At 33.9% G+C, this 19,009-nt stretch overlaps 2 protein-coding genes across 4 annotated transcripts; one reads left to right on the top strand and one right to left on the bottom strand.

Moving 5' to 3' along the window:
* The first annotated feature begins 314 nt into the window (after window positions 1-314).
* LOC145756018 (dual specificity tyrosine-phosphorylation-regulated kinase 4-like) lies at window positions 315-11,738 on the top strand. 2 transcript variants are annotated; one of them, XM_082572242.1, is made up of 17 exons: window positions 315-466; window positions 990-1,089; window positions 3,718-3,783; window positions 3,902-3,970; window positions 4,087-4,309; window positions 4,766-4,924; window positions 5,216-5,379; window positions 6,459-6,595; window positions 7,670-7,810; window positions 8,066-8,204; window positions 8,620-8,701; window positions 8,814-8,986; window positions 9,079-9,139; window positions 9,714-9,843; window positions 10,106-10,308; window positions 10,377-10,649; window positions 10,794-11,738. In XM_082572242.1, exons 1-17 carry the CDS (start codon window positions 432-434, stop codon window positions 10,922-10,924), a joined length of 2,286 nt encoding a protein of 761 aa, XP_082428368.1. In that variant the 5' UTR covers window positions 315-431; the 3' UTR covers window positions 10,925-11,738. The 2 variants fall into 2 exon arrangements, with proteins under 2 accessions (XP_082428368.1, XP_082428367.1); XM_082572241.1 differs by lacking the exons at window positions 315-466; window positions 990-1,089 and adding an exon at window positions 2,807-3,374.
* A 55-nt stretch (window positions 11,739-11,793) lies between these two features.
* Window positions 11,794-18,376, bottom strand: LOC145756017 (uncharacterized). 2 transcript variants are annotated; one of them, XM_082572238.1, is made up of 10 exons: window positions 18,179-18,376; window positions 17,545-17,808; window positions 17,157-17,318; window positions 16,118-17,052; window positions 15,915-16,036; window positions 15,537-15,621; window positions 15,142-15,312; window positions 14,672-14,835; window positions 14,395-14,550; window positions 11,794-14,184 (listed from the first exon to the last, which is right to left on the bottom strand). In XM_082572238.1, the coding sequence occupies exons 2-10, from the start codon at window positions 17,617-17,619 to the stop codon at window positions 11,864-11,866; spliced, it is 4,191 nt and encodes a 1,396-aa protein (XP_082428364.1). In that variant the 5' UTR covers window positions 17,620-17,808; window positions 18,179-18,376; the 3' UTR covers window positions 11,794-11,863. The 2 variants fall into 2 exon arrangements, with proteins under 2 accessions (XP_082428364.1, XP_082428366.1); XM_082572240.1 differs by lacking the exon at window positions 17,545-17,808.
* Window positions 18,377-19,009: the final 633 nt, after the last annotated feature.

The following is a 19,009-nucleotide window of genomic DNA, read 5'->3' as shown; positions in this document are numbered from 1 at the left end:
ACGATTAGAACTAAATGGGTCAGGCCGGGAGGGATAGGGTATTGTCATCAGGCCACCTTTGACTCGCCTACATCGAGCATAATCGTTTTATAAATGTCGATCAGAACGAGCTAGTGGTGAGGTCGGAAAATTTTCAAATTCGTATAGGAATGTAGTGCCTTGTATTAGTATTAAAAGGAACTAGTTAGAAAATCTTAAGGCATATGTGAATTTAAAAAACGAGTTTGGAAAGATTCAATTTAAGTTCATACCTACTTTTTTTTGTAAATGTATTCAGATTTTATTAAAATGTTTATTTTTCATATAGAAAAAACTTTAAATCTATCTTTTTAGTTCTGGTATTTGAAACAATAAGTAATACCAGTTAAAGCCTTGGCATTGCAGAGGTTTGATTCTATATTATATCAAGTGAAAAACAAGGATTATACAAAATGAATTCTCTTACCTTTAAAAGCATGGAAAAAAGGTAAGTTCAAGTTTAACTAAAAATATTACAATATGTTTTTTCAGCCTAAGTTGCTTTTTTTATAGAGCTAGTCTCGGTACATATTGATTGTACTATAAGTTGCTTCATGTTGTTTTAATTGTGTATGGGACATTGGTTTATTTTTCAATCTGCAACGGCCGACTTTAAACCTTAATTTTCAGTTAATTAAAAATATTTAAATTTAAATTTGTTTATTTTATGTACAAACTATTTAAAGGTCTTAACCTAAACTGGTATGCTGGTATATTAAGTTCATCTAATAATATATAGCAGCTACAGTACGATGTATTGATATGTTATTGCGGCGTCGATAGCGTTCCAAACAGATGTAAATAAACATTGCGAAGATAACAAATTTCCTATATTACTACCCCCATGCATTTCAAAAATTCCTAAAATAGCTCTCTAAATTGTTACGAATTTATATTACTGGAAATTTCCTCCAATAAAATATAAATTTTACGTATGTAGTTAAGATCTTTGATTTAATTTTTGATTTTAGTAATCACTCTAACTATAAGAAATCGGAGCGGCATAGGCGGGAAAAAAAGAATAATGTCTTGCCAGCTCTTCACTCGCTTAAAGACATGGACAAACATCAGGTAGTGTTTTTAAGATGTCTTAATTTTTATTTTTTTTGTTGTTAATAATTTTACTAGTAAAATTATTTAGTGCCTTGTAATTTTGTTACAAAGCGAAGGGGCTTATTTCGGCCTAGGTTAACAAACTAGCGGTAAATTTCCATTACCTTGACCCAGTTTTAAGTTGCTTTAGACTTATATTAATATTTTTCTTCTTTACTTGGGGATTTTTAAATGGTCATGTTACATCAAAGCATATATGTTTTACGTTAGTAATACATTGGGATTTTCCTATTTCCATTTCACATTTCTTTCACAAAACAAGAACTTGATCATTGCGCGACGCAACAACGTTAACAAAGCTATTAAACTAGTTATCGAAAAAACACGTGCACATTATAGTGAAAAAAAAACGCTTTTTTATAAAAAACGCCGGAAAAAAAATCCGCCTCAAATTTCTCAAACTTTTCTCTATCCCCGTAGCGAGGCACGACCGCAGATTTGCGGGCCCGGTAAATGTAATTTGGCTGCGTGTTCGTGCTTGCCTTATCTCACGGCGTGTAAAGTTATGTGCGCAGCCCGGCCTGTGTAAATAGTCGCCCAATATTCCCAGTCGCTTTTCGACGATCGGGAGGCGCTTTAATGAATAGGATGAGACTTTTAAAACGTGATTATATTAGATTAGCTCGGGAGATAAAGCGAAGTTCTTTTCTCAGAAGGGCTTGCTTGGAAAGGCAAATAGGTTTCTTAAGCGGCCAGACAACGACAGTTAAGCATAACATGAAGGTCATAGGGTTTGTTTAATATTGATTAGAAAGGACAGTATAATATGTAGTCAAGTAAATTACATTTAAAGGCCAAGTGTACAGCAAAAATTTTGCAGTACAGCGATATCTGAATCAGCAATAGTACTTGCATAGATTAACATTTGACCTTGCATATATAAATGTATATATATAGCCATGTTAACATGTGTATATATACGCAGTACGTTTAATAACTGCATGTGTTATATATAGATTAGATTTTCTTACATGCAAAAATCATGTAAGCCAGAAAAATGTTACGATTACCACCCGTAGTTCTCGCAGATCCAAATCCTATAATGCCCTACATTTAAAACAAATCATAATCATGAAAAATAATTTTAAAGTGTTTAAAATCGTATTTGATTAAATGTTGGTTGACCCAAAAAAAATTCAAAGTCCTAAAGTTTTATGTTTTGGCTGAAGTGCGCGACTCGTTCTAATAAAAGCAATAAAAAAGGACGACCGACTTATGGTTTCGTGCCGATCTCCTTTAATCCGTAAAATTTCCATTACTCGACTTGTGGCTTGTAAGAATTGCGGGCGAGTGTTTTATGATGTTTGCCTTACAAACAAGGCTTAGCACATTACGTGGTCTATGTGTTGACCTAATATATCGTAACTAGCCTAGGTTTAGTATATCGCTAAGTATGTCTTAAGTAAGAACCATACTAGTGTATAAAAAAGCTGTATTTAGTTGGTATGTTGTAAGACTGTTAATTACATTTAGATTTTTTTTTGTTGAAGCTAAATTTTATAAAAAATACATGCAAGTTTAATAAGGTAAAAATTTGATAAACTTTTATAGTCTTATAGCTTATAAACTTGAGCCTACTTAATTGCAAATTAGATAACGTAGTTTATGTAGATGCTAATGACTTATCAATCCATATTTATTACTTGTATATACATTGTAGCTTTTAGTATATGGAGTTAGGTCAAAAATTAACTAATAAAATATCCCTTGTCGTTTGCGGTCAAAAACTATATACTGCCGATGCTAACGAAGACTCAATGGCCCCCAAGTCGAACACCATAGCCCAGCCAGGAACCCCAAAACACAACAGAACAAAAGACAAACAAACCAAAAGTTTTTCAAACATTGTACTTGGACTTGGATTCGAACCTGAAGCCTTGGACCTCGGGCCATGGCGAATGGACTTCACGCCGACGACGCCGCAGACGGGTCGGAAAAACCCATACCTTTACAGCACGTCAACACCACCTCCCACGCCCGTCAATGACGTCATCCCGTCTGTTATGACGTCACAGGAGGCCCCGCTGCTTTCCCGACCACGTGTGAAGCGCAGTGCGCCGGCCAAGTCTCCCAAACAAAGACGAGATCGCTTAATTTTGCCCAACGTTTCGATAGCTAACGTATCGCACGGTCTACGCGAACGCCCCGCGCATAGGAAAGTAAGTAGGGCCAGGTCAAGTTATAAGCAACACAAGGATCCGACCTTCGAGGAGATGTTCGGTTTAAGGCCTGAAAGCAATCAGGTATTAATAACCCAACAAAATCGTCTTTTTTTAGACTTTTAAAGAAAAAATGCTAAATACTATTAGTGAATTGATTTTACATAGGCTGGTAAATCTATTGATCCCAAGTATGCTGGCATACCGTTAACCTATACAGAGTCCTTTACATTTTTTCTATAAAATCTTTTGCCTATTACAAAAACCTTTTCTTAACTAGAGCTATTACCAAACACTTGTCGCCACATGATAAATCTATTGTCAGCCGAACAACATTATTCTACATGACCTTGGCCCTAACTATATGCTCATGGTAATTTACGATTGGTGATTTACATGAAATATAAATTATTTTTTTGGTGTTTAGAATAGCAACAGTTTCTCGAAAAGTCATTTTGGGACCAACGATTCTTCAACAAAAACTTATCAGCAGGTTTGCTTTTAATTTTTATGATTTATTAAAATATGAATAATGCTTTTATTAATAGTATTTGCATGATGAAAAAATAAAAATACAATTTTTACAGTAATATTATTTTGTTTTTTAATAGTTTGGAATGTCTAACAAGCGAGGACCAGCCAAGCATTCTTCTAACTTCCACCATCAGGAAATAAAAAAAGTAAAAAAAATATTTTTTTATTATTTTTTGACATAAATTATATTAAATTTAAAAGTTTTTTAATTGATGCTAAAACGGTGTTCAAAAAAATTGTAAACTTGTTTTTATTTTTTTAGAATTTTACTTCGGGGATTACCCATTTGCCTCATCTGATGGAGAGCCACCACCACAGCACCCATGCTCACCCCACCTCCCAAGTCCAGTTACCCCCCACAAAACTTCCCTCCGCTAAGGCGCTGGGGTTCAAGGGTCTCGGAGGCGGGACAACCCAATTGCCTTTGCACGGGTCGAAAAATTTGAGCGACCCAAATCCAACAGTTAGAAATCATAATTATACAGGTACAGTTAGTTACAATACAATGTGTATACATATTCAGGATTAATTTGCTTGGTTTGGACGGTAAAAAAATCCTAGCACGTTTAGTACATAAAAGCACGGTTAACTTGCTTGGTTTGGACGGTAAAAAAAATACTGGCACGTTTAGTACATAAAAGCACGGTTAACTTGCTTGGTTTGGACGGTAAAAAAAATCCTGGCACGTTCGGTCAACATAAGCACGGTTAACTTACTCGGTTTTGACGGTAAAAAATTCTGGCACGTTTGGTATACATAAGCACGGGCACCTTGCTTGGCTTGGACGGTAAAAAAATCTGGGACGTTCAAAATACATAAGCAAGTTTAAATTGCTCAGTTTAAACGGTAAAAATATCCTGGCAAGTATACTTAAGCACGGTTAACTTTTGGACGGTAAAATATATTTTTATAACGATTCTATTAACTAATTTATCTTTCAGGACATTCCAATATATTCAACAAAACACGCCACAAGATTGGTCTTGGATCACAAGCTAAAGACTCGTACGATATATTGGGAGGAGTGGATGGTATTAATACCAGAGAAAATGTTGTGGGGAGAGTATTTGAAGGCAGAAAACTACCACTTAGCCCAGAAGGTAAGTTTTCTTATAATTGATTGTGGTTTTAACGTTTTAAATAGGCTTATATAAAAAGTTTTATTAAAATTTGTATTAATTTGTCTCGTTCATGTACATTTGTTAAAAATTAGTCTTATGGAACCTATGCTTTTAAGTTGTATTTGTCAAACAAGTTGACTGACTTTGTGACTTTTTAGCCTGAATGTCTGTGTTTTCTGTAGATGATATTTCTTAAAAATTAGGCATCAAATTTAATTCTAGCATAGTTAAACACGTGGTAAAACATCTACATAATTAATTTTTTTACAGATGCAATCAAGTCGTTTGGTTCTAGGCTTACGACGTTTGAACATAACGAAATACTTGACTACCCCGACACTTGGTTCCTCGGTTTGGATGGCAAGAAAATACAAGGCGTCCAGGGTGCTTCACAAAACTGTGGATATGACGACGAGAATGGATCATACATCAAGGTTAGTTCTAGAGTATTACGCAAATGTCTGGGTACTATATCCGATTTTAACTTCTGTATTGGCCAATGATAGATAACCCAATTTAAGGAACTTAGAGTAATACTACCCAATTTAAAGAAAATTTAGAGTAATTCTACCCAATTTTAAGGAACTTAGTAGAGTAATATTACCCAATTGTTAGTAACTTAGAGTAATACTTCCAATTTTAAGAAACTTAGGGTAATATTTCCCAATTGTTAGTAACTTAGAGTAATACTTTCTGATTTTAAGGTCAAATTTTAATTCTGTAGAAAGTTTTAAATTTTTAATTTAAATTCTTTTTTTTCATGGCGAACTTTTTTTTAGATTAAATTAAATAAATACACGAGTCCATCAATTAGCTTAAATTTACAGCTGGGCTTAGCATCAATATAACCTTACCCATCATCGCAAACAGTTGATTATTTACTTAAATCACTTTAAGGTTTGTGTTCGAACCTGGCATCTTCGGTATGCACTATGTAAATAAAACCAATTTAATACGACTTACCATAATTGTTAAATTTATTAAAGGAATAGTAGTTTACTGGAAATCGGTTGGTAAACAAGCGTAATTATTTTGCTTTTAAATTTTAAATGGAATATATAAAAAATTGCTAAAATCATAAAATGTGATTTTCAAAATCTAAAATCAGTTAAAATTTGTTAAAAAATCTTATAACCTTTTTTTTTATTTATCCTTAATGTGGTAAACATAGAATAACATCAGCACCTCGACCCATTCTCGAGTTGCCTTTGAAAGTTTAGGATGTTGTAGTTTGTAATTGCCCGATGATTAAGCTGCTGATTAAGTGTTGGCTCAGCAGGAGTTCATACTGTTTGCAACGCCTTGCTTAAGAGTACTATAGCATAAGAGCAATGGTGATCGAACCCATGATCTCATGTAGTGAAACCAAGTGTTCCGACCACTACACCACTTAATGCAGTTGAATATGATATTATAGGATACCATTGTAAACTTCTCTTCCCAAACTGTAAAATCACGATTTTATCCGGCCTAAGGCTGTTTATTTCAACTTTTTTGTTATTTGTGTTTTTAGGTATTACACGACCACATGATGTACAGATATGAGGTATTAGAAGTTATTGGAAAGGGATCGTTCGGCCAAGTTGTCAAGGCAATCGACCACAAAACGAATACACTCGTCGCCGTAAAAATAATCCGAAACAAAAAAAGGTAAAGACGAAAATATTCAAAGCCACAAGGCCAAGTTACAGTCCGATAGGTCTTAGGTTCGAATCGCACCAGAGTAATTTTTTTATTAAAATTTTACAGATAGCTAAAAATAAAACTAATTAAAAAACTTTGTAAGGCAATATAAATAACACGTGAACTATTTTATATTATAATAAAGTTGAGTGACTTTGGCCAATTTAAAGGTCAGAAAATTTAATATTAAGTTGTCGATCAAAATACAAAAAATAGATATTTAAATTAACAGCATACCATAAAAAGGCAATGACCTTACCTATAAAGAGATAGGTGTGCTGGTTATGATTAAATACCGCTTTATTAAGTCGCTTGTATTGACTTAGCCGTGAGCTACAATAGGACGAGTCAAATTGACCTAACCGATATTTGCAAGGCTTTTTGTCCGTGCAATTTAAACCATGCTTTTAATTTAAACCAAACATATATTAAAGCTATAAAGAATGTATTGTTATATTTTAGGGTTATTTTAATGGGTTACCCGCACGTAGAATTGCGGTTACACGTTTACCATAATATTTAATAAAAGTTTAGGGTTTTGTTTAAATAAGTTGGACCTGTCCTTTAATATATTTTTTATAACTAGACCTCAATATTAATATCGTTTCGAGATATAAAAAAGTTGGGCTTATGTTTTTAGACTGGGATTTTTTAGGCTTTGGTGCTATGCAAATTTAAAAAAGTTATATAAGAAAAGGCAAACCCAACTTTGTATAGTTATATTTATACGAATATTTTTGTATTGTATTTTAATATTTTGAAAAATTACTAACGATGTATATATTTAAACAAAAGGTGAAAACTGAAACTACAATGTGCCCTACTTATTTTTTGCGTATTAAATTAAGGTAATATATAGGTTTCGTATTTTTTTATTGGGTAGAAGATGTTTTTGAGACATTTGTAAACCCTGGGCTTCATAGCGGATAGAGTTGCGTTGGTGAAGCTTAAATCTGTAGCCTTGCGACTTGTAACACGCTGCCGTGGCCTGTATAACACACTACCAAATAATATGTCTTAACTTATGTAAAAATATTTTAGATTTCACCACCAGGCGTTAGTCGAGGTCAAGATATTAGATGCACTTCGTCGCAAGGATAAAGATGGTGGCTACAATGTCATCCACATGCTAGAGTATTTCTATTTCCGCAACCATCTCTGCATTACATTTGAGCTCTTAGGGTAAGTAGAATATAATGATTAAGAGTTTTATAATGGGGCATTGAGCAGTCTTTTAAAGTTGCTCCGACAAAAGTTTTTTTTTAAATTGCTCCAAAAAACGCTATCACAAGAAAAAAAAGTTAAACAGTTTTATTTTTTTAATTTTAAAATTTTCATAAATGGTTAATAAAACATTGTTTTTATTTTGTGTTAATTTTGATCTATTTTATTTAAAATTTTACAAAGCATGTCATTTAAATGACTTTTTCGATTAAGGATGAACCTGTACGAGTTGATAAAAAAGAACAACTTCCAGGGCTTCCAGCTCCCTCTTATACGCCGCATAGCACACGCTTTACTCAAGTGCTTGTGTCTTATACATAAAGAACGAATAATTCACTGTGACATGAAGCCGGTATGTTAAAAAACTATTGTTAAATTTCGATCGTACTGTAGACTGTAACAATCATTGATAATGTAACAGCAGATTAATAGTTTTAAACAACGCAATATTTACCGGCAGCGTGGTTGGGTCAGAACACTTGGCTTCACTACATGAGGTACTTGGTTTAATCCCTACTGCTCTCATGCTGTGGTGCCCTCGGGTTAGGTGCTATAAACGCTGATTTTCTGCTAAGCTTACACTAAATCAGTAGCTTAGTTATTGGGCAATTATATCCTATAATATTCCGAACTGCCAAATGCAACTCGAGACTGGGTCGGGGAAGCGGGCTATGGAATAGTATTAATACCAATTATTCCAGTGCTATCTAAAACTGGAAAACCAGTATGTTAGTTTAAGATAACTTAAACATTTTTACTTTTTGCAGGAAAATATTTTAATTCGCCAGAAAGGACAAAGTTCAATAAAAGTTATCGACTTTGGATCAAGTTGTTACGAACATCAGAGAGGTAAAAATTATTTTTATATTTAATGGTTATTAATAGGTAAAAAAAAATTTTCTGAATACCTGTGTAATTATTATTTTGTATGCCTAATTTTTGTATTTATTTAAACTTTCAGTGTACACCTATATTCAATCTCGTTTTTACCGATCTCCTGAAGTTATACTTGGACATCAATATAGCATGCCCATTGACATTTGGAGTTTTGGTTGTATCTTAGCCGAACTTTTTACCGGCTACCCTCTTTTTCCAGGCGAAAACGAGGTAGAACAGTTGGCCTGCATAATGGAGGTTTGTTAAAGGGGCTACCCTGTTGGAAAATTTTTAATTTTAAAACCCTTTAGTAGCAGTAACCCTTTAATTAAAAAAAAACTGTTGTTTAGGTATTAGGCCTGCCGCCCTCTGATTACATGGACACTGCTCAACGACGAAAGCTATTTTTTGGTAATTATCTTATTTGTTCAATTCTTTAAAGACATTACCGAAATGGAAACCTAACTAGGGACTTCCTTACATAGTCTTAGTATAATTTATAACAAATTAGATCAAAGCTAAATGCATACCAATGTAAAATTATTAGATATGTATATAGCATAAGACAATTCATTTGCTTTCATCTTTTTAAAGGGCGTATAATTTTTCTGTACAAGACATAACTATCCCATTTAAACAAAGCGCCGATAGGCGTAATCTAACAATAACAACATTAAGAAATAGGTCTAGTGTTACCTTAAGGTTTGTACGCGTGCAATAGGCCGTATTGTGACAACGCATCGATTTTCGCATCAAGTTACCTTAATCAATGCCCTGGTTATTTAAGGCGGTAATGTCAGATTAAAAGAGTATTGTAAGATGTTTTTCAATATCATCTTCAGTACCTTACTACGTATGATACATGTACACTGGTGTACTATGTAGTTGCCTTGTAAATTGCGTAATACTTCAACTGGCTTGCAAAGAGGATTTAATTCATAATAGTGTTACACTTTTTCTTGATTTGATTTAATTATTTTTTTAGATTCGAAGGGCAATCCACGTTGTATAACTAACAGCAAAGGTCGAAAAAGAAGGCCGAACTCCAAGGATCTTAGCACAGCCGTCAGGACGACCGATCCTGTATTTTTAGATTTCCTGAGAAGATGTCTTGAGTAAGTTTCTAAAAAACTTTTTTCAGGTCAATCCGTTAACCCTACCCAGACATTCAGTTGCCTTTGGCAGTTTGGCATATTATAAATTAGAACTGCCCGCTTATTATGTTGGATTAGCAAGAGTTTATATCACTTACAGCACCTCACCAAAGAGCGCTACAAAATGAGTGTAGTGGGGATCGCACCAAGGACCTTATATAGTAACGACAAAGTTTTTCACTACAACATGCTTCCTGTCTCAAATGTTTTAATTCTGTTAAAGGTGGAAGCCTTCTATGCGAATGACACCGGAGGAGGCCATGAATCACGAATGGATCGTAGAGGGGAGGTTTCAAAAAACACGAGGTCAGTCTCGTCACGTGAGAAGAACGGCTAATACCAACGCAAGCCTTCTGAACCAGAACAAAATGCTGAACGCCAACAACAACGACAATAACGAAAGCAAATCCCATGCCACGAGACCAGGTAAAAAAGCAAACTTTAAGTACCTAATTTGTAACTTAAAATACCTAAATTGTAAAATTTAAATGCAGATAAAAACATAGGCGCCCCTGCAAACAACGCTAACAGTCACGTGACTTCAAAACACGTGTCAGGCAAAGACAACAATTCCAAAAATCCCCCTAAAGAAAGTGACGAAAAAACGGACAATTCAAATAAGCCTAAAACCATTAAAGAGGAAGAAAAAGAAGACAAAACTAGCTCCGCGGCGACCCTAAGCGACGAAGATGCTGCAGCTGGGCGTGAAAGGTTGCAGCCAATAGGAGCTTCGAATACAAGTATGTTAGCAGACGACGTCGATTTAGGTAAGCAATTAAAATTTTTATGGCTACTTTATTGCGTTTTAAAACTAAATTCGATAATTTTATGCAAAAAATATACAAAATGGCGTTTTTATCAGTAGCCTACAATGTTTCACACATAAAAGGTAATAATTTATCCTTTTTTAGTAAATGACAATGCTAAGGACAGCACCCAAAAAGCAGCAGGTAATAAGTCGGACGGTGTAGCAGACGGACAGGAAGATAAGCCAATAATTTCGGACCTCACCACGGCAACTAAACTACCACCAATCGTATAAGAAACCCGTAGCGTATTTATAAACAGGTACAATACCCAGAGGTGCAACTTGGTGACATTTATGTTTTTTGGGTTCAAGCCACACCCTTTTTTTTGCATGGGGTTAATTCGGTACAGGGTATTATTTTTTATTATTCTTTTTTTGGCATTCGACTGCCCCTACAATCAATTTACTTTTGCCAATCAAATTTTTGATATTTTTGTAGATTTTACAGCCATACGAAATTATAGTTTAATTTAATTTAAACTTCTTTTGTTCATAATTTTTTTTTCACGCGTGCTTTTAGATATTTTTTCTTCATCTTCACTTTTAATTTTTACTTTTAGTTGGGACGTTTTTTATTTTGATTTGCAGATATATTATTTTATATAGATTTTTTTATATTGCTCTTTTTATGATTTTTATTTTTCTTTACGTTGTATTATACTAACTATATTTTTTATGTTATTATTAGTGAGAGGGCATTGCCATATACTGTAGCTTAATCCCTTTATCGGTTACCCGTCCCAACTAATTACTAAATTAATGTACAAAAAGCCATTTTAAAGAAGGCGTCTTTTTACCAGTGTTATAACTAATTGTTCACCCTTAATTTTGTGAGTGATAACGGTAGGCAAAACGCGTTTTTTTCCAAAAGCGCCAGTGCAATAATTTGCCATATCCCTCCTATAATTCTAAATCAAATTTTCTTGTGTAAAAACATAAAGCTTGAAATTGTGTTTACCTTCAAGGCTTAGACAGAGCCATATGTCCAATGAGTTCTTTCTTGTAGAGATATTGTCCTAACTTATTCCTATGATTTATTGTAATATTAAACTACTCGGTAAACTACCTGCTCTTTTTTGCCTAAAATTAAAAAACAAAATCCAGATTTAAAAACAGTTCAGAATTTGAATTTAATATTTAGCAACGCACAATTTATACACATTCAAGATTTAATTAAATGTCCAAAAATGATAAAGGGTCTAAATTATCGAGAATGGAATTATCATCGGCGAAAAAATCATTTTGAACAGTACCGTTGAAAAAAGTGTCGTCCTCCAAAACTGAATCAAAATTGTCTATCATATCGTCTATCGATTTCCCCGCATATATATCAGTAGTGTACGCGTTTTTGGGCGAGATATCGCGAGCTGGACTGCCCATAACGCTTCCGTTTGGTGTTAAAAACGGAGTGCTGAATTGGTTTTTGTTATTGATTGAATACTCGCTATAGGAACTTGGATCACTTATAATAGAGCCCACAGAGCCAGTGGTTACGCTTCCATCGCTATATGCACTAAGCCTGTCGACCTCGTTTGAAATATCGTCAGAGTACTCAGAGTTCTTGTCCAAATTTTCAGGCACCGGAAAGGCTCTGAACGGTTTGTTGATGCTGTTCTCTTTAACGGTATATCCCGGTTCTGTCTTGTACGGCGTTTGTTTAATACTCTCAGTACGTTTGCGGCTCGCTTTTTGGTAGCCAACCAGTTTAAATCTTCGCTTCGGCTTATAGGATTCGAACTTCGATTCGCTTTTTGCTACGAACTGTAACCTCAGAGGGTCGTTTGAAACCAAATTGCTATTAAACGTCATAGCATGTTGCATTGGGTTCCATAGGACAGACGGTTCCGGCAGGCCGGGTTTTCGTTCAGACAAATATTGAGACGGGGTAGGGGCGTTGCTGATAGACTCAATCGGGGCCTGGGTATTGGTAGGCTTTTGGAGGAACACCAACGGCCTTGGTGTATGGAATTTACCCGAAGGAAACGCTATAGCCAAACCGTCCGATATGAATTTCGGGTGAGTGCCAGCTATGTTGGGTATTGTTAGATCTTCATTTTCAGCATTTTGGGATTTTACAGAAACATCTTTAATTTTGTTGGCATTATTATTTTGCTTGGTCTTTTCGGCTAGGGGTTCTTTGTGTTGTGGGATTATGTTACTTTTCTGTTTGGATGATTTTATCTGAGAATAATCTTTAAATGAGCTCGTTCGCTCGAAGAAAGTGGAAGGTTCTGGTTCGTTTATCGAGCTGTTTAAATCGTCTTTCTCCTGGTATAACTCTTCAATCGAATCTCGAATGTTTTTTATTTCGGGACTTTGCACAATCTTCTGCTTGTCTGGAGTATTGGCCTCCAGGGAACTATTTGCATCCTTGTTATCACAGTTTGGAACCTCGCTTGGAGGAAGAGGGATCGTCAGCTTGTGGCCTGAAGATTGCTCCAGGACAACATCTTTAAGTTTTTGAGGATCAACATTTGGCTGTAAGTTAAGAACAGGTAATGTAGTGGATATAGTTTCAATTGTAGTTTCTTTTAGAGGAACTGAATTTGTCTGTTTATTGTTTTTTTCATCACTTATTTTTGTGGGCTTGTCAGTTTGTTGTGCAGCAGCTTGCTCAAGGGCTTGAACATCTAAAGGTGCTTGGTTAACTATATTACTATTTAAAATAACCTCTTTATTATTAGGTTGAATTAATTCAGGTTTGCTTTTTTCATTGATCGGTTCTTGGTTTTTTAAATCAGCAACTTGGTTATTAATATGAATTGCAGAAGGTGATTGCGCAGAAATTTGAGCAACATGATTATTTGAAATTGTTTCTTCTATCTTATTTGTTGATACCACTTCTGAAAAATCAAGTTGCTCAGTTGGGCTTATACTTGAATCTAAATTGTCATTTGAATGTTGTTTGTAAACATTATTATCCAAATTTGAATCAACAATATGACTTGAATTGTTTATGTCGTTATTGTTAATAACAGAAATATTGTCATTGGGTAAAATTGTGCTTATATTCTGTTTGTAATTGTCAATTTGAGTTGTATCGTTATACTGATATTCAACTAAACTATTTGAAGTTTCATTGCCAGACAAAGAATTTTTAAAGTTATTTTGATCACAATCACTATCCTTAATAATGTTGTTTACGTCACTTAGATTGGTTTGATAAAGATTTTGATTTGATTTAGGATCAGATTTATCCGTTTTTTCATTGTTGGAATCATTTTTATTTGTTGAACTTTTCTTTAGGGCAATTTCATTATAATTTACAGCTCCAGAATCAATATCCGTATTTTTTGGTGAAAGAGTCTCCAAATTAACTACTTCTTTTTGAGGTAAATTGTCTTTTAAACTATTTTCTTTTGTTTGATTCTCTTCACAAACTGGAAGTTGGTCTTCATCAGGAACATCGGAGGAGTTAGGATTCAGAGGCGAAGCTTCCAGATCAATAACCTCCTCACAAGTCATGTCATCATCACTAATCTCACTCTCATAACCTAAAAAAGTTTTGTGAAGTTAAAAAAAATTCCAAAAAATTTTTAAACACTTTCTATAACAAGATTATCGACAGGGTATCATGGTGGTTATGCTACTGAAAGAAAAAAGTAAATTATTTTACTGCCTACTGCAAAAGATGTTTATAATATAAATCCAGTAAAAAACAGATATAATTTACAAAAGTTTAAATAAAATTAAACTTTTTTTACTTGATCCGAAAGCATCATCGTTGCTGACATACTCGAGATCACCGTTCTGTTTTTCCCACATCACGATGTGAACCTGCTCGGCCGGGATCTTTGGATATTTCTTCACCCACTTGCAACGATCTGACTTTAAACCGTCACAGCATGCCCATTTGTTTGCTATTGAATTGAAAAAATCGATAACATAAAAAAGTGCTACACTAGTATATATAGGTACTATAATAATATAGAAAACTTTTTTTAATTTATTAATTTTTTTGTGAATCTTTTTTTCGCTTACTTTTAGAGTTTTTGATCCACGCAACAAAGTGGTTGAAAGGTTTGTTTATGTATTGTATTACAGCAGAAATGGAGTACAGGTGCCCTTGCATTCCAAATGACAGAACCTTCAAATTACTATGAGGCAAGCCGCACTGGAAATGGATCAACAAGCACGGTGGAACTCTAAAAGGATGTAACATGGTTAAAACCATTAGCATGAAGTAATAATTGGTTTGCTTTATTACATGAGGTCCTGGGTTGGATCCTTACTGCTCTTATGCTGTAGCGCCCTTGATTAAGGCGCTATAAACAGTATGGACTCCTGCTGAGCCAACAAGCTGCAGTCTACTAATCAGGCAAATATAATTTACAATACCTCAAACTGGCAAAAGCAACTTAAGACTGGGTCAGCATAACTGATGTTACTCTATGTTTATGTAGTGAAGTCAACCTTAATACATTAAATTAGATTATTTAGTTTTAGCTCACTTTTCCATAATCATTGTCATGTTTTGGTTCTCGGCCGAGCATTTAAAGCAAGTTCTTGTAAAAGATGCAGCAAGGGGGTGAAAATGAGGGGAGGTGGAAGGAAAAGAGACAAGCTCGTTCTTGTAACGACGAGTTTGTTTGTATTCGCATTCATCACACTCAAATTCCCATCTAGTATATGACAAATTATTTTTTTTTAAGTTTTAGATAAAACTATTATATACATACAGTTTTTGATAATTACACTTATTTTTAAAGTAAACGGGGTAGTGTTAGCATAATACTAAATTATTTTTAGGGCCAAAATATGTTTGCCATATAGGCTATATATTTATTTTTTTTAAAAACTTGAAGTTTAACCCTGGTAAAATTTATAAAAACAGGAATAGACAAACCTGAATTGAAGTGTGAACAAGGATTTAATCGAGGGTTGAAGCTTTAGTATATTTGGGAACATCTCCATAGCACTCTCATGTATTCCTATAAAAAAGGTAATGTTTTAACTCAAAATTTAGATTCAAATCTTTAGGTCAAGATAATAAAAAACCTTTATTATATATATTTAAATAGCCTACACAAAACAAGTAACCTATATTTTTGTCATAGGTTTTTGCTAGAATGACTAATATATTATAGCAATACTAGCATAATACTTAACTAGCCCACACAAAACAAATATATATATTTGCGTCATAGACTATGCCAGAATGACTAATATATTATAGCAAAACTAGCATGAGACAGGGCTTAGATTTTAAAGCTATATAACTTGCCTGATTCTATTTTAAAACGATCATGTAACAATTGTAGAATAACTTTTCTTGATGAACAAAGAGTAGATTGGATATCAGTGTTCGTTTTTTCCACATGGCAGTTATCAAAAACTTGGCATAGTCTAAAACACAAAATAACACAATTAAAAAAAGTATATTTTAATTAAAAAAATATTTTTTAAGTTAGGAATTTTTTTTCTCACCCATGAATTATATTCCCATTTCTGTCTTTTTCGTTGCATAGATTTCGATTCAATGACTTTCTTATGTTAGTCGACGTGGCTAAGCACATTAAAATAACATCTAACCAACATGAATTGTTCTTATTCGGCCACTGTAGCAAAGCAGTGGAAGTATCGACAGTGGTGGGCAGTTGGCAGTGTTTAATTTCAGTAAGCAGCGTGACATTTTCTTCGGGGCATGGCTCTTCGGTTAAATTAATGGTTTCAATTTTATCAAGATTTTCAGGAACAGCATCACTTAATTTATTGTCGGTATTTATAAGAGTGGAGGGAAGTTCGAGGTCGGCAGAAATAGTATTTATAGCTGTATTTAAAGTGTTATCTGTGCTTGGCTGACGATTTACCAAAAAACTTGAAATTGGGGGTAAAACACTGCTTGTATCATTATTTTTCAACGTTAAATTGTCTGTTTTCACAAGCAAAGTATCTACCGAACTTAATTGTTTATTTTGGACGATATTCTGGGCCATTTCATTGTTGAGAGTATCTTTGGGACTGTTGATAGGTTCTGATATATCCATGTTAGTTAAACTTGTATCCAAACTATCCCCACTTAAATCCATTTGATCATTATTTTTACTTTCCTTCGGTTTTGTAGAAACCAAGGCATTGGCCATATTATTATTTTTTTCTTCATGTGATGGCGATTGAGTACACGTTAGGTTGTTAGTATTTTTATTGATATCATATTGTCTTGGGTATTCAAACGGTAAAGTGGTTAGTCTTTTGGCATTAGTTATTCTGGATGGAGATTTAAGTGTTTTTGGATCTGTGAAAGAACCTACTTCAGAGCTTAATCGCCGGCGCTTTTTTCTATTGTACGATGCGACCAGTTCTTCAAATGAGCGTCGAATCACAAAACTTTGGAGGTCATTTTCAAGCAAAGGGTATAAACACTGTAAGAAATATTTAGGAATTTAAAATCTTTATTCAGCGAAAAGTCTGGCAGCTTTGTGTTCAAAATTAAATTATAATTTTTTTATTGCTAAAGCTTTCCAACCTTTTCCTGGTTGCATAAATAAATTGCTTCTTCGTTATTGATCTGACGAAGGCGCAAAGAAACAGGTTTTTCTGATCCACTGCATGATGGGCAATACTTTCTTTTTCTACAAGCGTTAGGTGTTGGGGCATCTGAAAATTCCTCAAAAGACAGGTCCATACCCTGTGATTAGAGATAATATTTAAATAAACAAGGAAATTATGTAAAAGGTTTGCGCTTTTGCTTTGTCAATTTTATTCCCAACACCATAGCTTTGTCACATGTTAATATGAAAACTATTACCAATACCACAACAATATATATCACTGTGTCTTCGGTGTGCTAGCGCTATTAGTGTGTCGAGCGCACAAACCGAAGAGGGGTGAAGTAAAAATGTGTCAAGGCTTACCAAATTTGAAGCAACAGGACTTATAACATCATCGAAATCTGAACTGATGCCCTTTGATGGAGGTTCAGTCAACATTTATAAATTTGAGTTCGAAAAAACCACAAGGGAGCTCGATTTTTATAGTTTGCCTTTTTTGAGTCTTACAGTTTGTTTTTTTAAAGCATTTCAATGAGTCTTAGTAATCAAACATAAACTGACAATTGCCTGAGGTTGTCAGTTTGTTTGTTGCAGTTTATTATACCGCACCCTTACTGCTTTATGATTCTGCATAAAAAGATTTACAGATAATAAAATAGTTCAAGGTAGAAGATTTTCTGCCAAACATTAACATTAAATAGTTGTGTTTATGTTTTTTAGTTTGAAATACAATACTGTCCATTCGCAAATATAGAAATACTGACTTGAAAAATAAAAACAAAGATAATATTACACTTTTTTTTAACTAGAGTTCATATGGCAAAACGAGTTAAAAATAATTGATATGCCCTTTTAATACTCATAGATTCTTAGCAAAAACATAATACGCAAAGGCCCTAAAATATGAGTCCAATATTGAGTAAATGTATTAATAAATTTTCACACGTATCAGCGTATTAAGACCAGCAGACTAGGATATTTTGTACTTAAAACTTACCCAAAGCTTGACATATTGCTACCCATTTGTGCAAACATTCACTGTGCCGGAATGTGTAAGTGGGACAGCAACATTTTAAGTTAAAAAATCACAAAATAAATTAATGCTGAAAACAAAAATTGTACAAATATTAAGGTCGTTTAAAACTAACTTACAGTTAACCAATTTACCAAATATTTCCAGTTCCTCGGTGGCTAAACCCTACCAAACTTAAATTTATGCTAGAAATGAACAATCCAGTGAAGCAAATTGCTTTTATATCGAAAAATAAACAATATATCCGTCAAGGCCTTTCTGCATACTACACTTAACGTTTTTATTCGTATTTAGACGTAATGCGCATGCGTGAAAATTTGTTACTATTACACCACGTTTTGGTAATGATTTGCCGCAAAAATATTTTATTTAATAGGCAATCGATTTTAAAAAAATATTTAACGAAACATTTTTAAAAATATTTTTGGTTTATTCTTGCAAATCTTATTGATTTGCAGTTTGTAAAAAAAAAAACAATTTTACGCCAGGCAAGAGTCACTGCTTCACGAAGTAGTCAAAAGCGTTGTTGCGTTGTCATCTATGTTTTAAACAAAATGCCGCGGTTATATATATTTTGCGGAAGGGATATCTTCCCAATTTAAAGCCCTATCTTTCTTTGTTATTTAGTATTACTTATGTTTTACGTTGAGAAAAAACTCAGGTTTAAACTAAGGCAAAATTATTCAGTTTAGCTTAAAAATGGTGATATGGCATGAGTTTTTTTAAAATGCGTTTTTTGCACGTGTTATTTCTGTATTTTTTTATTTGTTACTTTTTTTTGACAAACACACAACA

The sequence above is a fragment of the Corella eumyota genome, chromosome 6 (assembly GCF_963082875.1).
Source record: "Corella eumyota chromosome 6, kaCorEumy4.1, whole genome shotgun sequence".
Taxonomy (NCBI): domain Eukaryota; kingdom Metazoa; phylum Chordata; class Ascidiacea; order Phlebobranchia; family Corellidae; genus Corella; species Corella eumyota.
Note: the sequence above shows the minus strand (reverse complement) of the source record. Positions and strands in the feature narration are given on the sequence as shown.

Excerpts from the sequence above, each read along its gene's own strand:
- LOC145756018 (XM_082572241.1), top strand. The coding sequence starts at position 2,889 with ATGGCCCCCAAGTCGAACACCATAGCCCAGCCAGGAACCCCAAAACAC. Across the intron at positions 5,380-6,458 it reads AGAATGGATCATACATCAAG|GTATTACACGACCACATGAT; the intron begins GTTAGTTCTAGA and ends TTGTGTTTTTAG. Across the intron at positions 9,140-9,713 it reads ACGACGAAAGCTATTTTTTG|ATTCGAAGGGCAATCCACGT; the intron begins GTAATTATCTTA and ends TTATTTTTTTAG.
- LOC145756017 (XM_082572238.1), bottom strand. The coding sequence starts at position 17,619 with ATGTTGACTGAACCTCCATCAAAGGGCATCAGTTCAGATTTCGATGAT. Across the intron at positions 17,053-17,156 it reads ATTTATGCAACCAGGAAAAG|TGTTTATACCCTTTGCTTGA; the intron begins GTTGGAAAGCTT and ends TATTTCTTACAG. Across the intron at positions 16,037-16,117 it reads AATGGGAATATAATTCATGG|ACTATGCCAAGTTTTTGATA; the intron begins GTGAGAAAAAAA and ends TTTGTGTTTTAG.